The sequence below is a fragment of the Lepisosteus platostomus genome, chromosome 18 (assembly GCF_059453375.1).
Source record: "Lepisosteus platostomus isolate fLepPlt1 chromosome 18, fLepPlt1.hap1, whole genome shotgun sequence".
In the NCBI taxonomy this organism is placed as follows: Eukaryota; Metazoa; Chordata; class Actinopteri; order Semionotiformes; family Lepisosteidae; genus Lepisosteus; species Lepisosteus platostomus.
Window position 1 is genome coordinate 169,788 of NC_142628.1, and position 21,609 is coordinate 191,396.

The 21,609-nt window shown below is 39.2% G+C and overlaps 1 protein-coding gene and 1 long non-coding RNA gene across 10 annotated transcripts in view; both read right to left on the bottom strand.

Annotated features, from left to right (window-relative positions):
- Nucleotides 1–21,609, bottom strand: part of LOC148645399 (ras association domain-containing protein 8-like) — a 55,311-nt gene that overhangs the window by 4,255 nt on the left and 29,447 nt on the right. For all 9 annotated transcript variants that reach the window (XM_088611663.1, XM_088611658.1, XM_088611665.1 and 6 more), the window contains 2 exons: nt 6,372–6,524; nt 3,379–4,238 (listed from right to left, as the gene is read on the bottom strand). In XM_088611663.1, coding sequence (XP_088467789.1) covers nt 3,379–4,238; nt 6,372–6,474 — 963 coding nt within the window. In that variant the 5' untranslated portion in view covers nt 6,475–6,524. The remainder of the gene's footprint in view (nt 1–3,378; nt 4,239–6,371; nt 6,525–21,609) is intronic.
- On the bottom strand, nt 420–3,372 carry LOC148645400 (uncharacterized). The gene is made up of 2 exons (XR_015928191.1): nt 1,726–3,372; nt 420–1,678 (listed from the first exon to the last, which is right to left on the bottom strand). It is a non-coding gene; the product is annotated as an uncharacterized LOC148645400 (long non-coding RNA).

The window sequence follows — 21,609 nt, forward strand, 5'->3', positions numbered from 1 at the left end:
CACACACACAAATACACTCACACACTCACACTAGGGCAAATTTTTCCATAAGCCAATTACCTTTTCAGTATGTCTGTGGACTGTGGGAGGAAACTCATGCGGACACAGTGAGAACATATAAACGCCATGCAGGAATTGAACAGAAGGCCCCATCACTACAAGGCAGCAATGCTGCATCACTGACTTTAACATAAAAAATATCTGTGAGCTCATGGCCTTTCATGGCAAAAGGGATACTTTTGATTTCTGTATTCAACCTTGATAGGAGTGAAGTACGAACATCCAAGTCATTTCGTTTTTCAATATGAAAATGTACAGTATGAGCTGCGGGATGAACTGAGGATGGTCAGTGCAACTGTAACATCATACTGTAACAAGAAACTGAAGTAAATCTTTAAATTTATCAGGCACAAAGTATCTAAAAAATAAATATTTACAGTTATGTTTTTTATGGTTATTAATGTTCTTCACACCAAGCACAAAAATTTTGCTTAATCATTTCAGTTTTTAATATGAGTATTCATGTTAAAAAGTGGAACTCCATGCTTTTAATTTCTTTAAAGTTATTTCTTATACACATTTTAGCTTTTAGCTCATACAGTTATATTTTGAGACAGTATGAATGTTATTCAGAGGAGGTGGGGATGATGAAGTCATCTGTTTAAAGTACTATGCTGTAAAAGCATCATCTGCTTATGCACAGTGATCAATAATGAATGTGATATCTGTCACCAAGTCAATAAACCATGGCACGCCTTCTCCAGATTCACATGACACCACTCTATTCCAGACCTTTCAGGATGCGTCTTCTAGCCCTGTAAAAGGAGCAGGGAAGACCTTCACCTAGAATGAAACACGTTCCCACCTCTGCCTGATATGTACAGTAAAGACAGCCTTCCTGGTTTACACACTGTGAAAAATAGTGCACAGGAAACAAGCTGACTGGACAAAATGAGGGATCATTTTAATATTGACCCTGAGGCCAAAATCTAAACAGTCGGTCATCTAAACATTCTTTCCATTAAAATATATATTTTTTTAAATTTAATCTGGCAAAGTAAACAATGGTAGTACCTAGTTAATTCACACAATGTAACATTCAAATTTGTTGCTGTTGGTATTAATCATGATTCCAAATGTAATCATTATTATCACAAAATCAAGTTATAAGGAAGTGATTTCAGGTTTGTTAGCATTTACTTGTAGCTTAGTCTTTCCCTGTCTTTAAAGCAATGCAGAATGCATTCCAAGAAAACTAAATTCAAGGAACAATTCACATTTTATCCACAGAGAGGCAGCCCTGTCTACACAATCTAAAGAGTGCCGGTCTGTAATTAATGGCCAAAGCAAGAAGCAAAAAGCAAAAAAACTTTCAAAGCATGTGTTCAAGACATAAAATACAGGATGTTAAGAATGGATTTTGTTTTCACTTTTGTTAAAAACCCTAAACTATACAAAACTTTGCTGATGATACCAAAAGCAAAAACAATTGTCCTGTACAGGACAATGAGAGCATGGATTCAGTCCCAATGTGGAAATGACTATTGGTATTGTTTGAATATCCTGTTGTAGTGCAATTTATTTTCTTGTAGTAGCACAATGTGTTAAACATTTACTGAAAGTGATGTAACTCTGCAAATATCTATTACTTAATGAAATGACATTGATTCATTTATTCCTGGGCAATGTCTCTTAGTATGGCCAGTTCGCTACACAGAAACAGACCTTTGAAGAAGCCATGGCAAAACATTTTCATCTATTTGTTCACATACATAAACAGTTCAAAATGCCCATGTATTTTCTAGAATCAAAAACTGCATCTTGAGAAGAAATACTTCAAAGAGGTCGGCGAACAAAAAGAGAAATTTTAACTTAAGGATCATAAATACTCTCCACTGAGGACTGGCCTCAAATGCCAGACAAGAATGCATATCAGAACAGAAAAACGTGTCTTTTTTCTTGCATCTGAGGGAACATCACTGATGCCTCAGTTATAAACAGTCATGGAAAGTTTATATAATGACAAATTTAAGCTCTGTTATGATAAAACGGGAGATAATACTTCACTTTGGTAACACAGTGTTAAGCACAGTGGTAAACATGATACAGAGAGCACTGATCTGCTTTGGCTGAAAGAGCTAAGGATCTTGTGATACCACATAATTATTAGAAGGTTCAAGGGAAACCTCCAACTCCCATAATTGAATTTATTTTGTTGTGTCAACAAACCATGTGTTTGGAAAAATGTGTTTACTCAGCAACATGCTTCAAGTAGCTGCCCTCTCCATAAACCCCAGTGAGTTTACATAATATACATTGCACTGTGGAACAAAAAGTGCAAAGCTGATTTGATGTGTTATGGTGTGTATCAGTGCTCTAAGAGATGTGCACACAAGTCATTCTGCGAAAGTTAGAACAAAGCCATATTTTAGTCACCCAACCTTGATATACTATATATTCTAAATCACTATTTCTCTAACCTGCCTATTTGTACACTATATACATCAGGTTACAGAATTTTTAACTTTTTGTAGGGTTGTATGGTTCATAATCCTGTATGACAGACATTAAACAAAACTTTACAGTATGTTCTATAATCTCAATACTACAGGAGTATCACAGTTCACAGAAACACATTACTGTAAATTACTATAGTACTGTATATATGCTGTCTATACTACTCTAGTGTTATATGTATGATATTACATATATAGACAGCAAATATGTACTACTAAATATACTGTAGTATAATACTGCACTAGAGTTGATTTATATAGTAATTAACCTGTCTGGAGTGACTTGTGACACGCCTTGGCATTAACTGAGATCCTGAAATACATGTATAAACCAAGCAATGACTGCAACAGATCTATTCACTCACCTACCAAATATTTCAGTTTAAATTTAGTACTGTAAACAGAAAATGTGTGGCACAAGGATAATGTCCTGATTTGATACACCCCCAGATCGGCAAAGTTCTTGATCAACAGCGACAGTTTTCCATCCCTAAACTCACAAAGATCAATACTGCAATGTTTCAAAAGGGAAAACATTTCATGTTAACAGACATAAGAGTCAATATAAGAAAGCACTTGACATTTTAAACCACTTAATCACCCTGTTCAGACTTTTAGGGGTTATAAAGAAACATGATGGTTTCAATTAAAATCTTACAACAATTAACATTTTTATTTTTAATGTATTTGATAATATATTTGATTTCTCAGATTTTTAAACCATATTTCAGAAGCGGAAAAGTTTATTTTCTCTAACTTGTCCTTGACTGGGAGCAAACAGCCCCACCTTCCAGAGAGGTAGCATCTGTTGAGACCCAAGAGTTCACTTCACCTGAATGCCCCTTCTGGTTTCCCTGCTTACCTGCAGGATGGCCTCGGTTTTGACCAAGGCTCTCTCGGTCTCACTCAGGGAGGTCTCCAGCTCCACGTTTTGCTTGTACTGGCTGTGAATCTCAGCCTTCACGAGGGAAATGGTCTCCTCTGGGCTGGCGGACTTGCCTTTCCTAGTCCTCCCCATCCTCTCCTGCGAGATCTCCTGCTCCAGGGCCCTGGACTTGGTGGTGAAGTCCTGGAGCTTGATCCCGCAGTCCTCCAGCATCCTATGCAGGTCTGCAATCTGCCTCTGCATGTCCTGCTCCCTCTCCTGCTCCAGCTGCAGCTCGTTCTCCCAGAACTCCTCATGGGCCAGCTCTGCCCCATTGCGCCGCACAGTCTGCTCCATCAGAAGGAGCTCGTCCTCCAGCTTGCAGCCGGGGGGAGGCTGCTCCCACGACTGGATCTCTGACTCCAGAGACTCCAGCTGGGATTCCAGGGCCTGGAGTCTCTCCTGCTGGAGCAGCACCTGCCTGAAGACATCTTCCTTCGACGCGACAGGAGCCACTTGCTCTTGTGAGTCCTTTAGGCTGTGTTTGTACTGCTTCAATCTCGTTCGTGGGGAACTAGGGCCTGTGGGGCCCAAGTTGAAGGTCAAGGACTTTTTGGGTTCCTTGCGTTTTGGGGGCTCTGGCTCAGCTGGCCTGGGCAAAGGGAAGCTGTCCCTGGCAAGAGTCCGCTCAGTATGCTGACCGTCGCTGGTGCTGGGGCCCGTCCTCCGCAGAATAAACTGCACGTCCGCGCTGTGTTGTCCTAACTTGGCCAGCGACTCCAACGGTCTTTCATTGGCCAGCAGCTGCCTCTCAGTGTCTCGCAGTTTCAGAATCAGTACATAGCGGCCTGTCTTCCCTTGAAAAAAATCACAGAAACAGTTACATTAATTCGGAGGCAATGTCTGGGTCCTCAGCCACTTACATTACAATCTTAGTACATGTCTAACTGGTCCAGGTTTCTGTAGAAAATTAGCCCCCTTCCTGATGATACCAAGCTTGTAGGAATGATCAACATTCAGGACATAATTCACTAAAGAAATATTCGGCTGTGATTCGGAAATGGTCAGATACTGTAAGTGGCAAATGAAATTTAATGGTATTAAATTTAAAGTTTGTATATACACTGGAGAAAGCTGAATTAGAAACCATTGAGAAAAGAACAGAGGGTTGAAGCATCTTCATCACTCTCTTCTAAGCAATTAAAGAGGAATCATAAGAGGCAATTATACTTAGTATATAGCGAAGAGTATAGACTTCAGGCCAAGAGAATTTATTATGTAACTCTACAAAGCAATTGTATTACTTCTGAACTATTGCAAACAGTTCTAGTCTCCACTTTACAAAAGGGATTAAGATGTATTAGAGTAAGTCCAGAGAAGAGCAATAAGACTCATCCCAGGACTTAAGAAGATGCCTTACGAGGACGGAAAGTGATTAAAAGCCAATTTTGCATTAATATTACAAAGCACTATTTTTATACAAAGAGCTATTAAATGCTTGGAATGCATTTCCAGGACACATGTTGGAGACGCTGTGAATGTTCAAGTCTAGTCTTGATACTGTGATAGATTTGCTAGTAGAAGAAAATGAACATTGATGTGCTAAATAGTCTGTTATTGTCATTTACTTTTTATGTTCTTATTTGAAGATTTATAGATTTGGAGCTTTTAACTAACTTTGGCAATGACATCAAGTATTGTATCCAAAACTATTCCATTATTGCTAGAGGGGAAAACATTTTTTAAAAGCCAAGATCTCCATATTATACATTATAATACAATATTATACAGTCTACAAGGAATTAAAGTAGATTTCATGTAATGAAGCTGAGTGGCACAGTGGTGCAGTTTTTAGCATTGCTGCCTCGCAGAGGTGGAACCCTGGGTTGAGCTCTAAACTTGGGGTGTTATCTGTGTGGGGTATGTTCTCCTCCTGTTTGCATGCAGTTTCTCTGGGTGCTCTGGTTTCTGGCTTCTGGGAAAACTGGCCCTGGTGTTAATGTGTTTGTGTCTATGTGTGCCCTGTAGTGGACTGGCGTCCCATCCAGGGTGTACCCTGTCTTGCACACACTGCTTGCATGGATAGGATCCAGATCCCTTGCGACCCTGAATTTGGTGAAGTGGTTAGAAAATGGAGGGATTAACTGGATGTAGCAAAATAAAGCACATCATTTTAGCATTGTTTTAATCATGATTCATCTGAATTTTGCTGCAGTGGCATCTCCAACTATTTTAGGAAGATGGCAGGCATGCCTTGTCATAGAAATAGCTATACTGGAGCTTGGAAGGTTTGCTTTCACTAGATTAAATTAAACAGACTTTAATTGAAGAACAGCATTAAATTAGGGATCCATATATTTCAAGAGATCCCCATATTGTCACAAGCAACTGGAGGTAATAACACCTCCCAACAAAACAGCACTTTAGTGACAGACATCTCTATCTGTGTTCTGACTGTGTTCTTTAAGGTCTCACTTTAAAATAACATCAGTCAAACACAGCTCTGATATGTCAAATATGGCTTTGTTTCAATAAACCTAGCTAAAGCTTTTACAGAAAGCTCAAGGCATGTAAGCCATTATTGAACACCTAGATCAAAATTGAAGGTTCCCTACTTCTTTTTCAAATTAAAAGCTGGAATACCTTTTCACTTTAAACTAAAGGGACATTTGAGGAAGTTATTTGCCGAGGATGCTCAAAATTGATCAAAAATTGATGTTCTTATGTCAGAATGAGCTTCCTTTTTCACCTGTGACAGGCATAGACGGGTTTGCTCTGTGCTGTGTGCACATGAACCTGCCTTCATGAAGTCGCGTTATGTAGCATTACTAAAGCAGACCGGTACAGCCCCAGCAGGCTGAGATGTGGAAAGCAATCAGACATCTCCAACACTGTTTGTTGCTGCAATGGTTTCATTTTTCCCCAACAGCAGCAGTATTTAAATAGGTTTGAGCACCCCCTAAACCCCCCAAAGAAGAGCTGAAACTTACCGATTGCCTGGGCCAATGCTATTACCACCTCCTGGCATGACGTCTCCTCCGACAGGCCGCACACCACTCGTGCCACTCCGTCTACCCACACCTTCAGCTCCATGTGCTCAGCAAAACCTCGCTGGATCACCGCGGCATGGCACAGTCACTGCTCTGCAACACGAGAGGACAGCCGGGCATTTCTCTCCTGTTCCCCATTTCTCACAGGAGAGGAGCAAGACAATGAGGGTTTCCTCACAGTAATTCAAGTGAACAACATGTGCTCAAGGGAGGAGCCCTGAGATTCCCTCAGGTACAACTTGCTCTGCCAAAACCACACTACTTGAGGTTAATTTGACTTCAAGTTTTCAGACAAACACTTCGATTTCCTGACAAGCTCAAAAGATAACTTTTCAAAGAAGCTATAAATAAATATTCCGTAACTAGTATATATAGAGAGAGAGAGCTATATATATGATCAATATGATCTTAATTTCTTTTGCAGACATCACTTCATAAAAACAAAGAATATTTACAAGAGTTGTTGGAATCTAAAACCTCATTATGATGAATAAACTCAAGAGACTGGTCTTTGAAGAGCAGGAGACAGGTCCCAGAACTTCACAAGTTACACAACTACACAAGTTAATTAACAAGTCCTAATTCAGAACCACAAATACTCATTGCCATGTTTCAACTAAGAAATGATATGGTTTCCCTGTTACACACAATGTGAGTCCTTAGTTCTAAGGTATTTTTGAAAAAATGGATGGGGAACGTCTATAAGATTTAGAGGAGATTAACCACAGAGAAGTACTAGACATTACCTGTTCATGAGTATATATGAGATGCAGTATAATTACATAAAGAAAGCAAGCCAGGATAAGGCACAAGTACAGTATATGCATTGTTGAATGATGAGGTGAAAGCAGGCAAAATGCTCCCTTGCCTTTAGCTGCAACTGACAATAGCACTACACCACATAAAAAACACAATTACAGAACCTGCATATTAAAGACTTAAAGTATAAAAGACAAAATCGCTTGCCTGTGGAATATGGGATCTTAAAAGGCAGAAGTGTGGAGCTTTGATCCCAATGATCACCGTCATCATCCAGGAAAAGGAGATTTATTGAGGTCATCCAAGTACCTGGATTTCAATACCACTGGCCACAGATCTTGACTTAACAGAGTTTTATATGCTCATTGCTAGTATAGTACTGCTCTAATTTTGACCAACTTCTTTATGTATATGTGTATATGTGCTCCTGGCCTCCACATGCACATACAGTACAGACTTGCTGAATACATACAGTACATTCTACAACAGACAGGGAGATATTAATTAAACTGGCAAAAGGACAAAAATCGGTTATGATTTAGATCACACTGCAGTAAACTGTAAACTTTACAATTTAGAACTGGCATTTCACACAGGATAAACTGGGATTTGCTATTTCTAATTACAACAGAAATTGTCAGTTCTGAGTTTTGACTAGTGCTAGAAAACTGATAAAAACATAGTTCAAATATTTACATCTCAATTTTTCCTCCCACTTCTCTTTGTTTTCCATTTGTTAAGAATGAAAAAATAAGGAAACGTCTGCTTTGGCGACTTGGTACCGGTCAGGTGGAAACTACAGGAATGCCACCTTGCAGCATTGTGAGAGGAGAGGCTGAACAAACTCCCTTTGTGCCATAAGAAATATTCACACACACACACACACACACACACACACACACACCAGCCCCAGGAAATGGCTCTAAATAATACAGTCTTTCTGCAACAGTGAATCATACATTTCTATTAATGACTGCAAATGGTCTGTCCAAAACTGAAGGTTGTTGCTCATGGAAACATACATAAGATGTCATATGTATTCCAACATGGGAAGATTTAATATAACAGACTCAAAATTTGTTAGCTCTGTCTGACCCCTAAAATACAACAACAAAAAAAACAAATAAAATAACATGGCTGGACACCTGTGCCAGGCACTGCCAGTGAATCTCACTAGACAAGACTACAGCATTCAAACCTCCCAGCTACTTTTCTTTGGGTGTATTGTGTCAGCTCATGTATGCAGCACAGTTTGTTCAGGTCCTGTATATTATGGGCTCAGAGATATAAAATACATTTTCTAAAAGGAGGCAGAAACAATAACTTCCAACAGCTAAGCATTGCTAAAACCAAAACAGAACTAACTTCCAAATCTACCACCTGTGCTCCACTTCTTGTCATCGCAACTAATGTCAATTATCATTTTCCACATCTGACACAAGCTTTTACCCAGCCCAACCCCCAGGTTATTACAACATGTGTAGAAGCTCTTTCTGGTTGAGGTCTGCAGTGACAGAACTTGAAGGCACCTCCCAGTGGCTTGCCTGAGTTCTATACTGAAGACATACAGTAGATAGGCTAAAGGAGAAGCAGGTGTAGTGTGAAGTCAAGAGACCCTTTTTTTCCAAAAAAAAAACTAGTAATGAGAAGTTGTATGGATAGAACACTTATTGTTAAATAGAGCTGTCGACTCTCAAAGATAATTCTTTGGTTTTGTAAAATACAAGAAGGATTAACACAGAGATCACATATTTCAGGTGGGTAGCTGAGTCAGCACGCATAGGCTGCAAAGGAACAGGTAGCGGGTTTATTCCATGCTGATGTGTGTGATCTGTGTGAAACCTGAAGAAGTGAAAACCCGTCACATCCGAAGAAGGCTCCACAGCCGAAATGTTGTGTTTCCTTTCTTCTCTTTTGAGCATGGAATAAACCTTTACTTATTCCTTTGCAGAATGCATGTAGCCTGTTGTTTGCTTTCTTCCCTGGTGTTCAAGGTAACACAGTACTTCGTACCCTAAAGGGACGAATGGTGGGAGTCTCCATCTTCATCGTGGGAGGTGACTCTACCGAAAAACACACTATCAACGAGGTCTCCTTATGAAGCTGGATGCAGACTTATAATTACTGGCATCGATAGATACCTTGTTTTTTATCTTTGTCGTAAATCTGTCATAAGAACACCCCCGAGCGATTCCACCAAAGACAAAAATAACTATTTGCATTTCTTAAATAACAGGTGGAGCAGCCAATGAACTATAAAACATTTGCACTGCACCACACTTCTTGTCTTGCAAAGTGAACTTCTAGATTATGTTTCTCTCATCACTGTCTAACACTCATGTTCAGACACCAGATTATTGAATTGGTTAACGCGGGTAACGTTTAAACTCAAATCAAACATAGTATGCACTGTCTAAATGCAAGCATTCTCTGGGCAAATTTGGAAATTTGGTGACTTACAGTACAAATAAAAATGTTCTTGCTGGAGACCAAAAACAATCACTGATAAACTTGATGTATGATAAATTAGAACAGTATCTTTGTTAATAACAGGCCAAAAAAACTAATTAAATTAGGAAATCTTTTCTTACATATAGTTCCATGAAAATGTATTCTCCCACTTTCAGATGTTCTGAATTTATGCTTATTTTCCCCATTGAATGTGATCAAATTTCATGTGGGTCCTATTGACATAGAAAGTTGAATAGTGAACAAATAACATTGTACTAACATTGTTCACAGAGCTGTATCTCATAGGAGTTGACTCCTCTTACCTTCCTCTCCCAGGCCTAATAATGGAAAAACTCAATTCTGAAGCTTTGGGATTTTAGCAGACAGGACTACAGTTTAACAACAGTTTCAGCAATATGAAAAGGCTGCCCTGACACAACTCCTCCAACCTACCAAGGGCTGGGAATAAGTGTTAACTTTATCTGAACTCAGCAAGTGTAGCTCTCTCTCCAAGTGGCTTAGCCCAGCCCCCTCTGATCAGGAACCTGGCCAGGCCTGCATGCCATGTCCCAGATACGAGCAGGACAGGCTGTAAATGGCCTGGCACTTCCTCCCAGTGTCTGCCAGACTTCGCCATCTGCCTCTGCACCTGAGCAGTTCAAGAATACTGAGAAAAGGTCAGCCCCTTTGAGTGTGGTCAGACAGACTTGTAAAAGTAATTATCGTTAACGGCTGCATTTATGCCTTGGCAGCATAAAGCTTTAAAAAAAACACACGCAACTGACAAGATCTTTTAGCCATCTGAACACACCCCTAACTTCAATCCTCATTAACTCCTCATCTTAAAAGAAGAATTAATACATTTAAGGTGAAAACACTTTATGACAACATTTTAGTGATTTTTGTATATCTTCCCCATTTATAAAAACACTGCAAAATGATTTTTTTCCTACGTAATGAACCACTTCTAAGAATAAACAGGAAATGCATTTTGAGCATAAACTCTTATGTAATATGACTGGCTTGTCAAGACTTGCACTTATTAAACTCACATTAATTTTTAGGCTTGGAAAAAAATAATTTATTAAGAAAGCTACACGAAGTGTACTTCCATTGAAATCAATCCAAACCATCTTGCTTTATGAAAACCTAATTTCAAGTTGAGGTCTGTGGACAAATCCAAATTCTACAGTGCACCATTGCCTTCAAATCACCTTTTATGAACTTTAGGATACCAATAGTTGTAGAAAAAAGGACACAGATCTCTTTGCAATATACAGAGTTTGGCCTTTAGAGTTAGCACAATGTTTGTTACTTATTTTGAATGTTTTCTCTAACCTTAAGCCTTCCAGGAAGTCAATAAGCGGTTGAAAGTAATTTCAGTTATATGAAAGCCTCAAACTTTGGTGTTATGTGTTCACTCACATTCCCTTAATTTATCGCAAGGATCCACATGAAGCTCTGGTAAAATTCAGTTGGGAAAATAAGCAAAAACTAAAAAAAAATGAAAAGGTGAAAATACTTGTTCATGGAACTGTAAGAGAGAAGATGCATTAATTGGTGAATTTATGATGATCTTGCAATGCATAATCATGCCAAAACTCACTCACAAGCAATCAAAAACCATGGAATGCTGCAAAGTAAAAAAAAACAGTAAATTAAAAATCATTAATGAATTCCAACTTTTCTAACTATGTGTGTACAGAAATGTTAAAACACTAACACTATATGACCTTTTCTGTGGTGCAATATTTAGTATCATACTAGAATTTCTATATATTTTGTGGCTGAGCCTTTGAAATGAAAGTGGGTGTATGGTTCAACACCCTTGTTTGCTCTTTGGTCGCTCCAAAACACAGCACCTTGCTAGCATGGCAGAAAAGTGCCTGACAGGTGAGCATTCTTCCGGAGGTCACGTCTGCAGTGAAGCTGTCTGGTAGGGCTCCTGCATGAGCTCTGTAAGTTGTTTCATTCTGGAAATATATTCTGGACAATTAACCAAGATTGCAAAGCAAGCGAAAAATGATGCACTTGGTGGGACAACTGCACTGGCATTATACACCAATGTACAATTTCCCAAAAGTTTAATCCAAATCCAAAAGTGGATAATGCTTTGTGTACAGTACACTAGCACATACTGAAACATAACAGGAGAAATGGCAAGTTTTGCATCTTTCTCTAGTGCCTTAAACAGCCAAAGACAAAGATACTGTATACTGACTGTCAACCACAAACTGCTCAGTAGACTGCTTTTTTAGCTGCACCTCAAGATGATCAGATTTATTCTAAAAGAGAAGCATGGAGAGTTTGAGAAGATATGAGACTCTTTCATTTCATACCTCAAAAGTTACTACACTTGATCTTTGCCAAAGGTCTCGAAGATAATACAATTGAAATGTACACAAAAGTTGTATTTAAGACAATAGGTAGCTGGGGGGGGATCAGGCAAGGTTGCTTCCAAGTGTACAGACAATTCATGAACATGTTTCCTTATTTATGTTTGATTAGCAATAGGTTAGGTAAAATACTACAGCTGCAATAAAGCAGATGGATTAAAAGTAATCTAAATTGGGCTTCTTAAAAGCTAATGAAGATGATTTCAGCTATCTCATTACACAAAAAGATAAAAGACACCACAATATTTTTTTACAATACAGAAAAAATAGGTATTGGAGTAAACTTAAATTAAGAAGAATTGACTGCATTCTCTTGCAGTTCTGCTAGCACGTGCATTCTGCTTTTAAGTATTAATCTCCTTGCATTGGAAAAGATGTCTATTGGATTTTCTGAAAATGTCACTGGGCTATTCCTTTCAACTGACAAATAACGCCTTTGGGCAAAAATAATCATATTTGCAAATCCCTGAGTATATGGGAAACCTTATAGTGATTTGAAAATTTCTGTTCAATGAAAAATGATCCTCAAGTATGTGGAAACAGCAACTCTGTAAAAGGATTAAGTTTTGTCTAAATTTACAGTATCCCTCAGCATCCTCAGCAACATGCATGAACAAAGAACAGTAAATATATCGGGCGTGCTGTGTTTCAGTTTAATTGCCTGTGTATCATCCGTTCATTTTCCCAATTGTCGGCAGTAATACATCATGGACTCTTTCTGCCAGGTCATTGTGGGTAGCTGGACAAGAATATTGGAGGTTCCTACTGTTTCTAACCCTTGTAGCTATTTCTTTAAAATGAATACATTACAAATTTCTGTTCATGTATTATTCAACTTGCTTTAGCTTACAACATGGACTTTGAACAGCTTAACACAGACACTTTCTGAATTTGAACCAGACAGGACTTTAAACTAAATAAACACTACCCTATCTTTTCACCGAATATATTCAAAGAAGAACCAAGAGGGGAATTCCTGGAGGATGCATTCTGTAACCTACATTGATAGAAAAATCACACATTTATCAGGCCAGATAATTTAAACAATGCTCCTCCATATGAAAAATATCTTTCACCAGCACAGATAGCAGAACAGGTCAGGCCCCTGTGTCTCAGCAGGTGGTGTATTCCCTCAACAATCCTCTGAGTGTTTTGTATGTGTGGTATTTACTGTTCTTCTTTAATAGTTAATCAAGCATAAACAGACCATAAAAAGTCTCATTTTTCAGAGAGCTCTTTCTTAAGTGCACTTTTACTGCCCTAACTTGAAGAAAATGAACACTTAAAATAGTATTAAAAGATTTAAGTGGAGTAAATCTCACACAATACAGCACAGAAGAATGGCTTCCTGCAACATTATTTGTTCCTGACAGTTTCATACACTTAGAAAATACAGACTTTCAATACCTGGATCAGACAACTTCAATAGTGCAACATCAAAATACAGCAAAGAAATACTGTATAATAATGAAAGATAATTATAAACTCATTCCTTAGGCATCAATCTGCACATACTCTTTCATGTTTTTCAGCATTAAAATCCTTTTGTGCCTTTTTGCAAACTAATGGAAACTATCAAAATACATATTTTTTTAAGCATGTATTAAGGTGGTAGGTCTGTTCTAAATCCAGCCACTGGAGACAATTAAATTACAAATTAACACCTGGATTTTTGGTTTTCTGCAAACATTGGCCCTAGTGTGAATGTGTACTTGTTTGTGTCTGTCTGCCCTGTGCTAGACTAGCATCCCATCCAGGGGATACACTGCCTTGCGCCCATTGCTTGCCGAGACAGGCTCCAGCTCCCTCGCAACCATGAACTGGATAAAGTGGTTAGAAAGTGGATAAAAAGTATATGTAAATGTAGATTTTAGGTTTGGGGTTTTAGAAAAGTTTACTGTCCAAAGAGAAATATGTCTGATGAGCAAGTTAGTAATAACCTTTAGCCTAAACAGCTCCTTAATAACCTAAAGATACACTGCAAATAACAGGGCTCAGAAGCAAAATAATACACTTTGCATGCTGTAATATGTTTTAACGTATATCATATATTTGTATTACTTATACCCAAACTAACAATGACCTAGTCATGTTCGTATTCTGAAGTAGTTCAGGTGGAGAGCTGCATCAGCATGCGTAGGCTGTAAAGGAACAAGTAAAGGTTTATTCCATGCTGAAAAGAGACAAAAGAAAACAACGCTTTGGCTGGGAAGCCTTCTTCAGGTGTCGCCCAAAGGCTCCCCAGCCGAAACGTTGTGTTTTCTTTCCTCTCTATTCAGCATGGAATAAACATATTACATGTTCTGTTCAGACTGACATGACTGAGTCATTGTTACTTTGGGAATAAGCTAGCAGGAAGTGAAATTAAGTCATTTATATGCTGAAAAAATGGTCTCTCTCTGGTCACACAGCATTTCAGTGATGACAGCAGAAACCAATGCAGGAGGCTTTATCAGAAACATTCAGGGGAAAAAAAGCTTACTGTACATGATGCGTTTCCAGTGGCACATTTTAATCACCAAGGTCAAGTTTCAGTCCTCCTAAAAGTCAGAAATTAGTTTTCCCTGAATGAACACTTTGTTCAGTGCAGGGGAGAACAAGCTTTCTTTCTTAATTTAGCAGGGCTTCACACACACGTGCAACTGGTACACAACATTAGATTTCCTCCTTTGACTAGGTCCAGTAATGCTGTCATATGAATTATTAATTAATTAAGGAAAACCCCAAATGATTCAATTTGAGAAGCCCCACAATCGCCCTCTCAGCCTTGATAACCAAAGATTTACACTGCTGTGAGACTGGTACACCCAAGCAGATGTGCTGTAATTTATAACATGGCACCCCTACGCCATGCTTCACATTCCTCACTGTAGAGGGATGCACCATAAACTGCACTGCCCACATTTCTCCTGTCGTCAAAGAACAATACAAATAACTCTGGTGGTTTGTGGATACAGTTCTTTTCTTGATGCTTTGCTGGCACTATAATTGAAGTTTAAATGGTAGTCTGGCTAGTTCTCTGGCAAGAAGCTGTGCTGCATTGTGAACACATATGTGTGGCACACCCAAAGAAGGCTCCACAGCCGAAATGTTGTGTTTCCTTTCTACCTAAAAAATAAGCTTACTAATTATATTAGAACAGAGGTCTCACACTAGTACTACTGCATCAGGACTATCTTCTTGTTTTTGTTCTGAAATCTTAACCAGTGTTAATCTGTGTCTGTAACTGATCTGCTGGCTAGATTAGACTTTTTTTCTGCCCTCACTACTTGATTTCAAAATTGCACCATAAGGTCCAATATTTCCAAGAACTTTAGGGCACACAACTTTATGCAGTCTCTCCTAAATTGCTGAATAAGAGTTTGCTTTCCTATTTTGTGACTAAATGGCTCTTAATTGATAAAATAATGAGGATGGCAAGATACAGGTGGGAATGATGATGAATCAAACTCCCACAGTGAATCAATGTTTATCTTCCTGCTTAAGTCCATTTAATTATATTTCTGTTAGAACATTTGAATGAGGGAATTCCTGAAACCCACTAATCTGTAATGCTCTTCTCACTGGGGTATCTAAATCTACTCTGAACAAACTGCAGTATGTCCAAAATTCAGCAGCCAGAATCCTGACCAGGTCTAGTGCAAGTGTTCACATTACTCCTATCCTGGAGTCCTTGCACTGGCTTCCGGTCAAATTCCATGTAGACTTTAAAATCCTCATGCTCACCTATAAGGCTCTGCATGGCTTGGCACCTCAGTACCTGTCTGAACTATTATCGCCCTACTCCCCACCTCGCAACCTTCGCTCTTCTAATTCTGCTCTCCTTACTCTCCCCCAAGCCCGTCTACATTGTATGGGTGACAGGGCCTTCTCCTGTTATGCCCCCAAGCTCTGGAACTCTCTCCCCAAGGATATCAGAGAGTCACCTTCTCTAAACTCCTTCAAATCCAGACTCAAAACCCTCTTCTTTAGAAAAGCCTTGACTTAACTGGTTCCATTCTTCACCCCTCTGCTTTTCTTAGTACCACCATCCACAGTCTCCTCTATATATTGTAGTTGTGTTTTATCTTGTGTGTTCTTCTTATTTATTGTTGTAAAGTGGCTGTAAAGCGCTTTGAGAAGCCACCTTTAAAGGTGCTATATAAAATAAAGCTTATTATTATTACTAATCAGCACAAATCTCATTCACCTTTTTAAGACATGAAAGGCTTCAGATAGAAAATTGAAATAAATTAGTCTATGACTGGTGGGAGAAATACTCAGAAAAAAATGGTTTTACCCAGCACTAGCACCGAGAACCATAGAACCAATAGAACCATAGTACTGGGGTCACTTTGAAACCATGAGTGCAGAGAAAACCTCAACAAACAAATCAATTATTGCCACCAATTAAAGGCCCAGCTGAAACAAAAACCAGGGTCAATTCACGACCAGGACTAAGAATCTGTGGTCTAGGAGGATCTTGCCAGAATTTATCTGGAATTGTTTTGTCTGTATATTTTATTAAAGATGTCCACTGAAATACAGGTTCCTATTTCATGCTTGAATGGGCGGTCTGTTTCCCTTTTAACTTTTGGAAACTCCATTTGTCCCTTAATGTTTACCCTACTTGATGTGCTTCTGTTCTTATTTTTTATCAGAAATCTAGATCCATTGTGAACTTCAAGTCCTCCTCACTAGTCACACTAAGCCTGCTGGTTCCCAGCAGCAGTCTGTGCACTCTGGGGTCTTTATTTCCTCCTGGACATGCAGGAGCTGGGGCCTGGAGAGCCCCGAACTTGCACCTTTTATAGGTCAAAAACTCCTATTGATGGAAAAGGAGAATGCATGCAACATTTTTGCCCATTAAGCAAATACTTTCTTCAAGAAGGACAAATGTGAATCTAGAGGGTGAAAGGATGTACAGATTTATGTTCCAATTGTCTTATGAATTTAACAAGCCACCGTCTTAACAAATCACATTTAAAATGTTCTAAGCCTTTGGACATTAATACTCAGAAATTAATAATTACTAATAAAAACAGCTGGAAAAGAGGCTTTTGTGGCCATGCAGTTTTTGTGAAGTTTGTGACAGAATGCTACTATTTCTTAATTTTCATGAGACTTTTGTTTGACTGCCACTTATTTACCAGCAGCTATATCACACTGCAACTCACAGCCGGCAGCTCACTGAAGCTCAGCAGGTGTGAGCCTGGCCAGTACCTGAATGGGAGACTCCATTGCTGCTAAGGTTGCTGCTGGAGGAGGTGTTAGAGGGGCCAGTAGGGGGCACTCACCCTACAGTCTGTGTGGGTCCTAATGATAGGGACACTATACTAGAAAAATGGTGCCATCAGACATAAAACCGAGGTCCTAACTGTCCATGCTCATTAAAAATTCCAGGGCACTTCTCGAAAAGAGTAGGGCTGTAACCTTGGTTTCCTGGCCAAATTTCCCTCTCATCTTTACCAATCATGGCCTCCTAATATTCCCCATCTCTGGCTTCATCACTCTGCTCTCCTCCCAACTGAGAGCTGGTGTGTGGGGAGCATTATGGCGCATCATCCAGGTGGGGCTGCACATTGGTGGTGGTGGATGGAATCCCTATACCTGTAAAATGCTTTAAGTGGAGTGTCCAGAAAAGCGCTATATAAGTGTAAAGATATTACCTACAGCAAACAGAAAGGGATGACTTCTTGGCAATTACAACTAGATACTCAATTTTGTGAAAGGTTAAGACCTTTTTGCACTTAAAAAAATAAATAAATAAATGTCACCTGACCTCTGGGTATCTGGGTATTAAATATTTGCCATGCAAACCTTCTGAACAGTTTCTCAATTTGAAAGATTTGAAAGAGGAATTTGATATACAGTAGCCTTTAAATGTAGCACCCAAAATTTCATTGTGGTCAGAGTTCTCTGCTCTAAACCTTGCAGCTGAGTGCAAGGAGCACAAAGTAAAAGCCTTGAAACTAAAATTCTCCTGCCTTTTACTACAAAACCTTTGTGAGATTACTGCTTTGAAACCAGGATAAAAGCAGCCCTGTACAGGAAGTAAACTGACACTAGGCAGAATATCAATGGCCCCCGTAGTCAGGGCTTTCATACGTCATGTGATATTCTTCCTTGAACACACGAGGATAATAGCAAGTAAGCTCCTGGGCTTAGGTTACCGTGATCTGGAACGCACAGTTGAAACTCTCCTGGGCAAACAGATGGAATTAAAGCAAATATATTTCAGAATGTGTCACACGCCTCAAAAACAGAATGTTTTAGTTAATGATGATAAAAAAAAAGATTCAGAATACACTGCTTATTTCTTCACCGTCAGTATAAATCAAGATTTACCAGGTTAAATATTCACTTATAGGGGTTGCAAAAGCACAGTCCTATTTATTTTTCCTTGTTACAAAATATTGGTTGAAAACATGGACAGAATCCAACAAATACAAACACCACTACAGTTTTTCTAATTTAAAAGGTTTCTGGCCTGTAAATGAACATTGGTACAAAATATTTTGTCTTAATTGCACAAAGAGCACATTTGCAAACAATTCTGGTGAAAAACACCATGCCACACAGAGAATAAATGTATAGATTACCAAAACACGTAGGCTTGAATATTTTCATGACAATTAAACAATAAAGGTTCCTTTGGTTTCGATCAGTTTTCTCTCATGTCTGCTTTTTCATCTTTGTTAATGCTGTGTTAATCAATTTCCCTTCGGGATCAATAAAGTCTTATCTATCTCTTTATCCATCCTCCTTGTTTACTCACAGTCTGCTCTGGGGTTTACTCAGAGGCCTGTGAGATCATAGATTCTTAAATCCTGATACAGGTGTACTTTGTTTCCTTGCCAGGGAGACACCGGTCTCCAAGCTTAGCAGATCCTCTTCAATTACTCTCCTCATTCTCCTGCCTAAATTAAGGCCTGATTCTTCTTCTCGTGCTGACTTGTGCAACTGGGTGCCTTCCTGTAATTATATACCTGGAGTCTGACTCAGCTGAGTTTCTGCATATTACACTGGTTGAACTGGCATTTCATGCCAACAAGGAAAGAGCCTGTTGAACGTTTTGATCATAGATCAGCAGAAGGGTGTTTAATAACGAAGCTGCACTCAAGCAGCTCTATTACACCAACTGCAAATAGGATTATCCCTCCAGAATCAAACCTATAGTCCTCTGTCTGTCTCACCCAAAAAACTTTTACAGGGAAAGAAAGGTTCCTTGTTGGTTGATATGCTTCTCCACCACATACACATGAGGATAATGTAGCTTTTCTGCACAACAGCCTTGCCAGGATCTGTTCAGTGGCTCAATTGTGCTACAGCAATGAGATCAGAAAGGAGGGGTCTTTGTACAAGGAAATTGCCTACTTATACTAAGCAAGTAAACTAACCTATACATTCAGTTTGTGGTTTACTCAAGGATAATGATAGGGAATTAATTTTGAAAAATCAATTAGTCAACCTCTGCAGCCAAATAGAATTTGAATTTTGTTTGCATTCCTGCTGCTAAAATGTCAGTTTTCATGCGCACAAAAAAATATCAAGATCCCAAACAGACAACAAAAATACAGCACTGACCTTTAGAATTAATGAAGGACCTTGGTTTCATCTAAAAAGTGGTTACACAGCAACACTAGTGTAATCTGTGTTTTAAAACCATCACTATAAATTACAGCCTCTTTTCTTGACGTCTGTCTTTGCTGACAGCACATCCTCTTTGCTTTGTTCATGCTGCACAGCCTTTTCAAGATCACATTATCTCACATGTAACAAAAGGCTTCATTCAGTTTTTCAGGAGTGGTGCATGAGCCTGTGAGCACTACCGATAAAGCCCTATCTCCTGAATGTCTCTTAAGTCAGCTATTTTGAATAATTCATGCATCTGAAGTCTATCAGATCAGCAAACCCGAATAATTAAGCCTTGTGCTGTAGCCTAACACAGTAAAGATCATATGAAAACATAACATTAATAAGAGCTGACACATTAATGCACTCATCTACAAGTACAAACTTGAATATGATTAATTTTTTTCCTTGGAATCGTCTGTGTCCCCATTTCCACATTTAGCTATATAAAGTTTAAGACATGGACTGTATATTTCTCTACCTGTCTATCATAATATGAACAAAGTCCCTGAAGGGTTTGGCATCAACCTGGCACATAGCTGAGGAAATTAACACTCAAGAGTGACACAGCTAAGACAGCAAACAAATATGTAAATTATGTCAGATAATAACATGCTTTCATTTGTTTCCTCCTTAACGCCAGACAAAAAAACTATTTTCTACTTAAAAACTATCTGAGGCAGGCAAAGAAAAACTGCAGACATCTTTAAAAGCTCAGTTCAACTAGTAAGGAAATGTCCAAACAGGGGTTTTAAATTCCACAACTTTTCCTGTGATATAGTTTGCTTGCTATATATCTTATTACAGATATTTATGTTAGAATCCCTATTCATTCTCATCCCACTGTATTTGTCATGCTCTCTCTTTCAGAAAGAAAAACCATAAAGAGGCTTTAAGAGACAGTGTTCTTCTCCGCCTCCCTGTCAGGACTTAAAAACAGGTGTCTGTCGAGGAGGGTGTGGTGCAAAAAAACACTGAGAAAGAAGAATCCAGAGGCTGCAACACCCCTAAAACATGAAGAATTTGAAAACAAATGAAACTACTAAATAGTATGTAAAATACATTCACACTGAGACAAAAATATGCTTTTAAACAGCAAGGAGCCTATAGCAGCCATGGTAATTAATGCAGGTTCATAATTAGTGCATTGTGAGAAACATACCATCATCCAAAGCAAAGATCTCTGGGCACTCACAGACAATTACCAATGGGAAAACAACTCAACAACAGTAACACGAGTGATTTAAACTTCAGTTTAAACATTGTCTTTTTAGAGTTTTACATTTTGGCACCTTACTGCTTTTGTAATACTTAAAGAAACCAAGTTGCTGAAAGCCTGCTTTTAGGGGGATTTCAAGCGTCTGTGCAGTTTCTTTAACCTGGTTACAAGCTGGGTTTAGTTAATCTTCAACCCAGTGAGAAGAAGCAGCTAGTCCCCAATTCCCAGCTGGTCACGGGCTCACGGTAATCAACTATTATTCCTGGTGCAACTCTGGGATCAGCACAGCGCACTGTCTGTGCTTTACTCCAAAACAAAACCGAGTGCTCCAGCGGTTCTCACTCGCCCTGCCAGTCCCAAGGCCCCGGTAGCAGCGCTGACTAGGGGAGGGACGTGGCTCCTGCTGACAACACTGCGACTACACGGTTCCTGGGTACATCACAGGGTACCACTCCTGCATGGCAAGCAGATAAAACCACACCCCACCCAGGCAGTGCGGTCAGGCTGTGCGTCAGCACATGAGGAATCTCATTCACAGCAAGCAAAGTTCAACCCGGCTATGTGTGGACTAGCTCTAAGTCAACACATTTCCAGGTAGAGAGTCAGAAGCGCATTTGCACTGCTGTGTCACCCTCACGCATCTACATGCACCCTACCGCAACGACAAAAAACTGTAGGGCTGTCCAGAGTGCTGTCTTGTGGAGCAGTACACCTTGCTTCCAAAATAAATTGAGCAAAG